The sequence below is a fragment of the Cotesia glomerata genome, linkage group LG10 (assembly GCF_020080835.1).
Source record: "Cotesia glomerata isolate CgM1 linkage group LG10, MPM_Cglom_v2.3, whole genome shotgun sequence".
In the NCBI taxonomy this organism is placed as follows: Eukaryota; Metazoa; Arthropoda; class Insecta; order Hymenoptera; family Braconidae; genus Cotesia; species Cotesia glomerata.
Genome location: NC_058167.1, coordinates 15,853,075 through 15,864,573, shown reverse-complemented (window position 1 = coordinate 15,864,573; position 11,499 = coordinate 15,853,075). Strand labels below are relative to the sequence as shown.

Sequence of the window (11,499 nt, the reverse complement as noted above, 5' to 3'; positions counted from 1 at the left end):
TATAAAAAATAAAACGAGAATTTATACTAAAAATAATCGGATAGATTTTAAAATAACTATAAATTCTGTTAAAAAAAAGGAATTTGTAAAGCAAATTTATTTAATTATTAGATAGTGATTATGTCATTAAATTGGTTCACTCTGTACAAATTTGAATAGTCAAAAATTTTGTTATAACTTGCACAAGTTTTGTGTGCATTATAAATTATAATTGGAAGAGTATAAGTTTCTCTTTCTGAGAAAAAAATATCAAAAAAATTTTCAGGGAACAGTTTATTTTTTTTTTGTTACTTATACTCTTACTTACATTCAACGATGTATTATTGTTGAACGATGTAATATTATTATGATTAAATTATTGATAAATGTAACATCTAGTTATAACTTGGACTGAAATAAATTATTTATACTTGAAATAAATAAAATTATCAAAAACTAAAATTGCATGAATTTAAAATTTGATAAATCAGAAAAATTAATCAAAAATTCTATTATCTTCTTTTTTTAATACATCAATACAAAAATGTAGTATCATATTTTTGTGATTTAATTTTTACCTTCAAATTTTAATTACTGTCTCATTTTTTTTTTGCTCTTATATAGAAATAAGAAATTTTAATAGCAATAAAATTTATCCTCAATTATTTACTTATATAATTTTATAAAAACTGTAGGAATTTGTTTATCAATAATCACAATAATTATTTTTTACTAGTTTCAATACTGTCAAATATTTGGATAGGGGTATATAAATAACTATTTTCGCGTTTATTCTAAATATCATGTCCGTGCAATTAATAAATAGCTAGTGAGTAATATTTATATGATCTGATAGCAAAAATATAAAATAGGCCATTTGTAATAGTGTTTAACGTGAAATAAAGCTAAAATTTATTATATTAATGTATTATTTACAATACATGAGTAATAAGAAATGTTTTTTACGTTAAAAATGGTAGAAATCTAATGTAACTTTGAAATAATAATAATAATTGTTATGCTTAGCTCTATTGTTGTTTGAAAAATAATTGCAAGTTTAATAAATGATAAAAATTTTTTATTACACTATTTGATTATTTTTTTACACAACATAGATTATAATTTCAAATATTCAACCATTAAAATTCTAAAAATACAAAATAAATTATATAATTTGTAATGGAATCATAGTAAAAATGTAAATAAATATATTTAGGAATTGTATTGAATTATCACATTATTTTGACTGATTACATAAATAAAAATTATAATGTCAGTTAAGATGATGAGTAAGGAAAATTTATTTTAAAAAAGTTCACTTAAGTTATTCTCTAATAATTACAATTACATAAATATAATAAAACGTTAGATGTTTAATTATTGTGTGTATACTTTTGATTGTTTAGTTTTATTAATCTAATAACTATAACAAAATGTAAAAAGTAACAAATAATAAATAACGTTAGAAATGATAACTTTATTATTAAATTTATCCTTGTAACACAAGGCACATTGTAATAAATATTATTATATAAAATTTTTATTTACAAATTCAATAAATAAAAAAATTTATACTTTTAATGTTAAATTAGCAAAACATTTTATTTTATTTTAATAATTAATAAATACTTTTATGTAATATGAATCGATATTTCTTCACTAGAATTTCACATTAAAAGAGGACGGAATTATATTCCGAATTAACGTTTATCTGCGTATTAAAGGTGGAACTGGAACATCTCGGCTACTTAAACTATCAAGTTGTTCAGAAAATTTAACGTGTAAATGAGAACATAGACTTTCAATACCGCTCATTGTTATCCCGCGACAATAACTAGCGTCTAAATACTGAAGATTTTTGCAGTATGACTTTATTCCAGCCAGACCATGATCCGTAAGCTGAGAACAGCCCTGTTGAAATAAATTAACCATAATTAATATTTATAAAAAAATTTCACTCAACGATTTGCGCTGAATTGAGAAATAACATAAGGGGCCATTCATTAATTACGTAAGGACAATTTTGGTGACTTTTGACTCTCCCTTCCTTTTTTTACTTCAGATTTTATCTTGATCTTCTAAATAATAAACTGTTATGTTAGGAAAGGATCAGTTTCACTAAAATTTTGATTCTTTAACAAATAATATTTTTAACAAGAAATATTTTTTATTTTTTAAATAATAAAAATACGATAATACAAGACAAAATTTTATATAATTTTTTCTATAGAACCAAACATGGATAATAATAAAAACACGAAATTTTAATAAGTTATTTTTTTTTTCAATAGCAATAAAAATTATTTTAATAAAATAAAAATTCGACTGTACACTTAAAAATTATGAAAACTATTTAGAATCAAAAATAGAATTAGATTTTTAATATTGAATTTTGATTAGATATTTTTTTTTTTAATAGCAATAAAAATTATTTAAATAAAATAAAAACTCAACTGTACATGGAAAGAACAAGATGACACTAGATATCATCCCAGATTATACTGAGTGAAAAAAAATTTCAAATAGTAGCTAGTATAATCCAGATTACAATTAGTATAATCCAGATATCACGCAGTATAATCTGGATTTTTCTAGCTACTATCTGAAATTTTTTTTCATCACAGATATCACTGAGTATAATCTGGGATGATATCCCGTGTCATCTTGTTCTTTCCGTGTAGACTTAAAAATTATGATAACTATTTGGAATCCAAAATGGAATTAGATTTTTAATATTGAATTTTGATTCACGAAATATGTAAGAATGAATTTCACCCCCGCCCCCTCAATATCCTTACGTAATTAATAAATGGCCCCTAAAGCTTACACGAATCTGAAGACGTTTTAATCTATATAATCTCTGAGCAATGTACAATATTCCAATGTCTGTGACATTGTGACACTTTGAAAGATTAAGATCCTCAATTGCTTGATTATTTTTAGTGAGATAATCAAGTCCCACATGTGTTATCTGAAAATCAACAAAATAATATAATGACTCAGAAATATAATTTATAATAATTTACATCAATAACTTACCTGTTGGCACATGCTTAGATCAAGAACTCGTAATTCAGGAAACGTAAACGCGTGCTTCAAGCTAACATCGGTGACTTTATTACACCCCGTAAGATCGAGTTCTCTCAAGCCCTTCAACCTTATCAACGAAAACCCAGAAAAAATATCTAGCTCACAAAGTGAAGTAGTATCTTCACACATTTCCATAACTTCTCTTTTTCTATAAGCGTCACGGACTATTTCTTCCTCAGCCCTCGATCCTAATCTTATTTTTAATCTGGAGTCCGTAAGCTCCGGGATTATTTTTTCTATTTTAGAGTCGGAATTATTAATACGATTCCCCGCGCCCATTCCAGTCAATCCTGCGTCACTAACTTTGTCACACCTACTTATTCTCAGCGTTCTCAACAATGTCAGCTCTTTGAAAACTTTCTGGATTGTTTTGTCATTGACTGCACTGAAGCAGTAGCCGATGTCGAGAAACGTCAGCTTAGGAAACGAATTAGCGATGCACTCAATCGACTTCTCATCTAAATTCAAAGCGTTTGCCGACAATGTTTGCAAACAATTGTCTGAAGAACTCAGCACGCTAGGATAATTTTCATCTTTAATTGATTCATCAGTATCATTATAATTATGTGCATCTAATTTATCTGCATTTAAATTTTCTAGATCCTGATTATCCGCCGTGACTGTTAATTCGTTCTTGTCAATAAATTGCAAAGACAAACCTTGAGTAATACACGCACCAGTTAATTGCTCGCACTCTGAAATATCAAGTTCTTTTAATTTTTTTAATAAACGTATTTGTGTCACACCGTAATCGGTGATTGCACGGCATCTTCTCACATTAAGACTTTCTAGATTAAATAAATTCTGACAAATACAAATTAAACTTTGGTCGGTAACTCGTGTACAAAAACTTATATCCAACACCTTAAGACTTATTTGACGAGATAAACTTCGTAATCCTACATTGGTAAGCTGATCACAAGATCTTAATTTAAGCGACTCCAATTTCAATCCTTCAACGCTTGCCAAACTGCTCAAAGCCGTGCTGTCTATCAGCGTTGACCCAAAACTCACGTGCTTCAGTCTTTTCGCTTGTCTCTTTACGTACATCAGGACATTAAAAAACGTCAACAAAGATTCCGAGGCCTGCTCGATTGAATTGTGAGGGTAAAAACGTTTGTAAACACCAGAATGAAACGATATTTGACAATCTGTAAGACTTAGAGATTGTAAGTTTGGACAAATAGACACAAGCCTGTTGAAAAGTGCGTCACTGAGATATCTGTTCGACGCTAAACTCAGTTCAATCAACGATTGGAAGTTATTAGATAATTCTTTTACGTCTTTTTCATCGTCCAACAATCTTCCTGACATTAAACATTCTCTACAGGCGTTTATATGCAATGTACGCAAATTTTCACAGCATTTTAATATCGAGACGAGCGTTCTTTCACTTAAATCACAGCAAACCTGGTAAACAAACAAATGATTAATTCTTCTATAGTGGAATCATATGTTGACACTTTGGATTTTCAATTTTTTAAAATTTCTAAATGTCCTTTTTTTTTTTTGCCATAATTTATTTGTTACAAAAATTTTTAAAATCATCAAATATCTGCTAAATTAATTTTCATAAAATTATGACATTAAAGTTAGCAGTCACTTGACTATTTTTTAATTTTTTTTAACAAATAAATTTGATCCAAAATATTAAAAAAAAAATTGGATTATCAATTTTTTTTAATTTCTAAATGTCCATTTTTTTTTTAATTTTTTTTTTGCCATAATTTATTTGTTACAAAAATTTTTAAAATTATCAATATCTACTAAATAATTTTCATAAAATTTAAATATTTATAGCCTGAAAATTCACAACTATGTTGAATTTTTAATATATGACTTTTATCTATTTATATCCTTTTTATTTTTTTCACAAACATTTTCATTTTTTAAATTTAATATTAGCCAGATAATAATTTACGCTGTTAAATTTAATCACAATTTTTTTTATCAATTCACGAGATTAAAACTTTTATGTTAAAAAACACGTTCCACTTCTAAAACTAATAAATAATTTCCAGTTATTAATATTATTATTATTAAATAATAAAATCTAAAATTACCAAAATTAAGCTTCGTATTATTCCACCAAATTTATCCCAAATAGGTAAATTTTTTTTAATCTCGACTTCCTTGAAGATAAAATGATGAAAAGGTCTCTGTGACTTTAACAACGTATTCATCACAAGATGCATGTTGTCATCTTCGCGACTAATAATAACAGCTTGTTTGTCTACAAACTTGGTACTGAGCGAAGCTTCATACCATTGACGACACACTAGACCAGCAGCCATCCTATCAGATACTGATAGATATGACATGATGTGCATTATCACCTATCAGCCACAACACATGAATGTCATTTTAAAAATCAGGTGAAAAATAATTCACAAAGCTCTAAATTAATTATTAACTCACCTCTATTGGCAAATGTGCAGCTCCATCGACCCAATCCTCAGCATCGTCAAGAGCCATCGTGTCCCTAAGACACGTGTCTACAGTTGACGGAAGACTGACTGGAGTAAAGTGAGTTTATGATGTCAAACTCTTATCGCGAGAGTACGGTACACTGTAGCTGTATAGTATAAAGAGTTTATACTTAACTTATACCAAACCAAACAAATCCAAACAAAAACGTTTTATTTCTCACTTACTCTCAAGTTCACGATCTTTTTTTCGCATTATTTATGATTTACATCGTAATGTAATCAGCTGACTTGACTTGTATTATTCGCTCTACACAATGTAATAATATATATCAGCTGTATGTCATGCTTGTAAGTACCGTAGTTGCAATTAAGAGGGCCCTGGTGATGAAAGTTCTTTCTTTACTAACAAATAATAAAAACAATAATAAGTTTTTCAAATTATCCAATTTTTAATTTTTATAATATTAAAGTATGGCATTAAAGTTAGCAGTCGCTTGACCATTTTTTAAATTTTTTTAATAAATAAATTTGCTCCAAAAAATTATTTCTAAAAAATTGCATTTTTTCTTTTTTTTTTATTTTTTAAATGTCAATTTTTTTTCTCATTTTTTTTTTTTATATAATTTATTCGTGGTAAAAAAATTCTTAAAATTATAAAATGTCTACTATATTAATTTTCATTATCAAAGTTAGCTGCCACTTGACCATTTTGTAATTTTATTTAACAAAAAAAATTGCTCCGAAAAATTGTTGTTGAAAAAATTTTTAAATGTCCATTTTTTATGCAGTAATTTATTTATTAGAAAAATTATTAAATATCTGCTAAATTAATTTTCATATAATTTTATATATATTATTTAAAAATAATTGGATTTTTAATTTTTACATGTCAATTTTTTTTCTCATTTTTTTTGCCATAATTTATTTGTTAAAAAAATTATTAAATATCTGATGAGTTAATTTTCATTTATACTTACACACAACATAATTAAATAATAATTTTTTTCAAGTAATTATGGACTTGATGCAACTGGTTCCTGTTGAACTTCCAAAAAACCTGGTATTGCGCAATTTGATTGATACTTACTGAATAAAAATTTAAAAGTTAATAATTGTGTCATAAATTTTTTAGCACAAGAAAGTTGTCCATAAATGTCAACTTGAAGACAAACCAGACCCAGTGAGAGCGCTTCATCCCGATGATAATTGCATTAATTACATAAAACGATGGATCATGAAGCGATGCATTTTGTCACGTAGCCATCCAGTCACCCAAACTTGGATAAAAAGCAATGCGGCTATTAGATCGCAGATTAATGACCATATTAATATTTACCCGTGCATGATTCACCCCTTCAGCGATTTCCGGACCTTTTGGGAAGCATTAATTATTATTTTGACGTTGTTTTCTTTGATGTTAATTCCCTTTGTCATCGCCTTCGACTTTTATCAGTGGATTTATGTTATCTTTGGTATTAATATACTCTTTTTAATTGATATCTTCCTTAATTTTTTTACCGGATACTTTGAAAGTTCCACGAGAGAAATTATTTTAGATAGAAAAGATATTGTCAGGTCGGTGATTTTAATACTTTTATTTATAAATGAATTTAAAATTATAATTTATCTTGCATTTATAAATATGAAAGCTGATAATTATCTCCCGTTTTAGAAAATATATAAGAAGATGTTTTATACCAGATATATTATCAGCATTCCCAGTTGAAGTTCTTGTTTTATATTTACCTGATGATCATGATTCAATGAAATATTGGACTTTGTTTAATATATTCACGATATTTCGTATAAAAAATCTGATTGTATATTTACGTCGGTTTCGTAACGTGAGAAAAAATTATTTATTAAATACCAAATTATTATTATTATTATTAAATAAATAATAATTAAATTATTATTATTATTATAAATAAATATCCAATAATTAATTACACCTTGATTTTTTTTTAATTTAGTTTCATCAAATATCATTTAAAAAATACAAAATATTGGAGATGTTGATCATAGTATTCACATGCATTCACTGGGCGGCTTGCTTAGAATGGTACATACCGATAATTATCAAGCAATTAAACTTGCTAGCAACAAATGAGTCATCTTGGATATCATCAGATTTGCTGAAAAGTAGAAACACCACTTTGAAGAAGTATATAGCTGGTGCCAATCGAGCTACAATAGCCTTGATAGGCGGCTCACACCATTTGGACGTCAAAACAATTGATGATATTTTATTGAATTTATTTCTTACGATACTGGGTAGAATCGGTATCATTTACATACTTGGTAATTGTAATTACTTTTGTTAAAGAAAGGTTCAATGACTTGTTATTTATTAGCGATGTTTTTAGCACAATTTTCCGGACTCATGTCAACGTCTTATTCGACAAAGAAGAAGAATGTTAAATTATTGCAACAATTAACAGAGTATATGCGTTACAAAGAACTTCCTCGTCATATTCAACAGCGGATTTTAACTTATTTTTATTTTTGGTCTAACAAGAGTGTTAAAAAGGACAAAATTATTACTTCAAATCTTTCACCAAATTTACGAGAAGTATTTATTTTTGTTATATCAAAATTTTTTTTAATTAATTAGATAAATTATTATAATTAATATAATATAATAATTAATAATAACCAATTTAACAGGAAGTAATAATGTACAACTGCAGAAATTTATTAGAAAAAGTAGAATTCTTCAAGCATATACCATCGTCAATTTTACCACAAGTCGTAATGCATCTGAAGTCAGAAATATATTTAGCCAATGACGTATTGGTAAAAGCTGGTACCATCGGTGACGCGTTATATTACATAATAACTGGTACCGTTGGAGTGTATACAGCATCTGAAAGAAAAGTATGTAATTTAGAAGATAAATCTTATTTTGGAGACGTGTCTCTGGTTATGGAAAACGAAAAACGCTTGGCTTCAGTAATTGCTCTCGAACCAACCGAAGTTTACATTTTGAAGCGACAGGATTTTATAAAAACAATAAGCGTCTATCCGAATTTAGTCAGCCGGTTACAAAAATTAACCATTGAAAAAATAGACAAATCTTTGTTGTACGAGACATTGCATAAGAGCGAGGGGTCTACTTCGATAAATATTAATATATATGGTGACTCAGCAGCTAAGAATACTAAAGAAGAACCAAAGCTATAGCATATAGTATCATATTTATTTATTTATTTATTTATTTATTTATCTAACAATAAGGTGATCACAGTCTAAATTTTTCTATATCTACACTGATAGAAGAATTTGTTCACATAACATTTAATAAGCTTTATTAACAGTTAATAAGTAATTTATTAAGTACAATTTATTAACTGTTAATAAACATTTATTAATAAAATAAAAAGCAAAAATAGCCATTTTCTTTTGACACTTTTTATAACTCTATAGCTATGGAATGCATAATAATAATTAAATTCACTAAATAAATTAACGTTTTTAATATTTAAAAATATAAAAGGTAATTATGAGCTGTGATAGAATTTGGTATTTTACAATAAACGTTATTATAATGTAATATAACTAATGCAAATAATTTATAAAGATGATTTTTATTTATAAGCAATCTTCATATTATCTGACATTGCAAGCGAAACAAATTCACTCAACAAAATATTTATTAACTGTTAATAAACATTTGTTAACTATTAATAAATATTTATTAACCATTAATAAATGTACTTTCCTCCCAAATAAATATTTATTAAATGTTAAAAAATATTTATTAAAATTTAATAAATTAAATTATTAATAGTTAATAAATCCTTCTATCAGTGTAACAAACAATTTGATAAATTAAGTAAATTAAAAATGATATTTCATAACTTTTTAGGATTTTTATAAGATTGTTGATAGACCGAAGTAAGTCTCCAGTGCTCTGGATATTCAGAATCCCTAGTTCCTTCAACAATACTAAAAGGCGGTGTGAGAGTATCAATGCAAAAATCTCTCTTGGCGTACGGAGTCCTTGGTCTTGGTACCGTCAATTTATTAGGCAATCCATTGCGTTTAAAATTTCTGTTGCCTTGATATACAGGCGCTGACTGTATAGACCGTGACCTTGGTCTCTTGGTACGGTCACCTCGGCAATGACACGGCGAGCAATTTCTCAAATGCACCGGCTGGCGTCGTTTAGAATCGCAGCCTGATTTAACCATTCTGTGATCCTGGGAAATATGAACAGATTGAAAATTATCGCAGAGATCTTTGCTGTTGAGTTCTGGGCTCTGTTGATTGTTCAATGGCTGTTGCGCATTATGCTGACACCCACCACAGTGAGTCTCATTGTCTTCCCTGCAATTATGATTCTTTACACGATTACACTGACAGCGGCTCTTAACATTGCTAAACTTAGCTTCGAATCTCTCCATAGGCGACTTGTGAGCAACGTCTTGCCCGTTTTCACGCTGAACTAGAGTGAATATCGCCGGGGCTGGACCACCTTCTGATCCGTCAATGTGCGTAGGACGTGGAGGCTCGTAGCAAGGATCAATTGGTGCCTCCCAACATATCGCCAGATCCATATTCGTCGTGGGAGTTTTACAGCCCAGTGCCGGAGCATATTGCAGGCCTGCTTGTAATTTATGACAGCTCCTTGACCTCGGTAACCGTCGACGCTCATTGTTATTTAATTTATCCTCACTCTTTAACGAATACTCTTCAACTTTACGTAGATTTATATTTTTAAACACTGAATCGTTAACTTTGTCTGGCAGCGGCTGGTGTTGGAGGTTTTCAGCGTGAAATTTTTTCGCTATTGCGAACCTGTCGTAGCAAGAATTTTCTCCTGTCGGCAAAGGCTTCTTAGGACAACCCCGCAATCTTTCAGAGCGTTCTTCTTCTCCCACGACGTATTTATTCAAAGACGACACCTTTAAATTTCCTTTTATGTAAGTCGGAAGATTGCACGTGTGCTCTTCACGTTCTTGGGAAGATACCCATGCGCCAGGACAGTGAAGACAACACTTTTTAGCTTGCATTTTTATTTTTAAAACATTTTATATAATTATTATTCATTTTATAATTAAATATTTTATATCAAACCAAAAGTAAACAGCGATTAATCGTCTCGACCCATTTTCTCGATACACTGAAGGAATGCCAGATAATTTAAGGGGCTAGAGGCGGTTGTTTACTTGACAACGAGAATAGTTCAATACTTGGCATTATTATTATATGCAGTGCTGAATAGTACAAAGGAATTTATTTATAAATATCCTATGAAATGTAACATGAAAATAATCCTTAGAATACATATTTTTACTTTTTGTTTTAAATAATTATATTTCTTGCGTCATTCAAACTATTGAATAATTGCTAAGTACTGAGTGTCCCTGAAATGATAAAAATGGTTCTTAAGTATCCATCGTCGTAGTTGATGATTTTATAAAAACATTCAAAGAGACTATTATACTCTCAATGATGTTGCTCATCTCAATAAATAATCTACATAGAATCCATTTTTTTTTTAATAAATATTTATAAATTGTAATTATGTTGGATTCTAAAATTTATTATCTGAAAATCTATATTATTAAGAGAATAAGCAAAATTTTGTGGTCAGTTTCATATCATTCTTACCAATAGTCAATTTATGATGATAAATTCGAAAATGCTCTATCTCTAGATACATAATTAAGAAATGACCTTGCATCTCGTGAACTATTGACATTTTTTAAGATATATAAGCTCATCCCGGTGTTATAATCATCAAGACCTTTCATTTGAGTACCCATATCAATTTTTTATATATTTATATATATTATATATATGTATATATGAAAAATATATGAAAATGCATGTAGGTACTCAAATGAAAGCTCTTGATGAGTGTAACATCGGAATGAGCTTATACTTTAAATATATGGACTCTGTTATGCAATAGTGTGTTAAGTACATAGGATTTCCATAGCACTTAACACATTAATGCATAACAGTGTCCATATATTATATATATGAATATATG

The 11,499-nt window shown here is 28.2% G+C and overlaps 3 protein-coding genes across 3 annotated transcripts; 1 reads left to right on the top strand and 2 right to left on the bottom strand.

Moving 5' to 3' along the window:
* Positions 1-1,554: 1,554 nt before the first annotated feature.
* On the bottom strand, positions 1,555-5,624 carry LOC123272937 (F-box/LRR-repeat protein 14). Its single transcript, XM_044739965.1, has 5 exons — positions 5,488-5,624; positions 5,133-5,405; positions 3,019-4,479; positions 2,807-2,950; positions 1,555-1,890 (listed from the first exon to the last, which is right to left on the bottom strand). The coding sequence occupies exons 1-5, from the start codon at positions 5,542-5,544 to the stop codon at positions 1,687-1,689; spliced, it is 2,139 nt and encodes a 712-aa protein (XP_044595900.1). The 5' UTR covers positions 5,545-5,624; the 3' UTR covers positions 1,555-1,686.
* A 139-nt stretch (positions 5,625-5,763) lies between these two features.
* Positions 5,764-9,493, top strand: LOC123272938 (potassium/sodium hyperpolarization-activated cyclic nucleotide-gated channel 1-like). Its single transcript, XM_044739966.1, has 8 exons — positions 5,764-5,846; positions 6,509-6,558; positions 6,631-7,073; positions 7,171-7,342; positions 7,472-7,799; positions 7,865-8,070; positions 8,166-8,735; positions 9,367-9,493. Exons 2-7 carry the CDS (start codon positions 6,514-6,516, stop codon positions 8,679-8,681), a joined length of 1,710 nt encoding a protein of 569 aa, XP_044595901.1. The 5' UTR covers positions 5,764-5,846; positions 6,509-6,513; the 3' UTR covers positions 8,682-8,735; positions 9,367-9,493.
* Positions 8,133-10,980, bottom strand: LOC123272940. The gene is made up of 2 exons (XM_044739968.1): positions 9,360-10,980; positions 8,133-8,364 (listed from the first exon to the last, which is right to left on the bottom strand). The coding sequence occupies exons 1-2, from the start codon at positions 10,511-10,513 to the stop codon at positions 8,322-8,324; spliced, it is 1,197 nt and encodes a 398-aa protein (XP_044595903.1). The 5' UTR covers positions 10,514-10,980; the 3' UTR covers positions 8,133-8,321.
* Between the last annotated feature and the right edge of the window lie 519 nt (positions 10,981-11,499).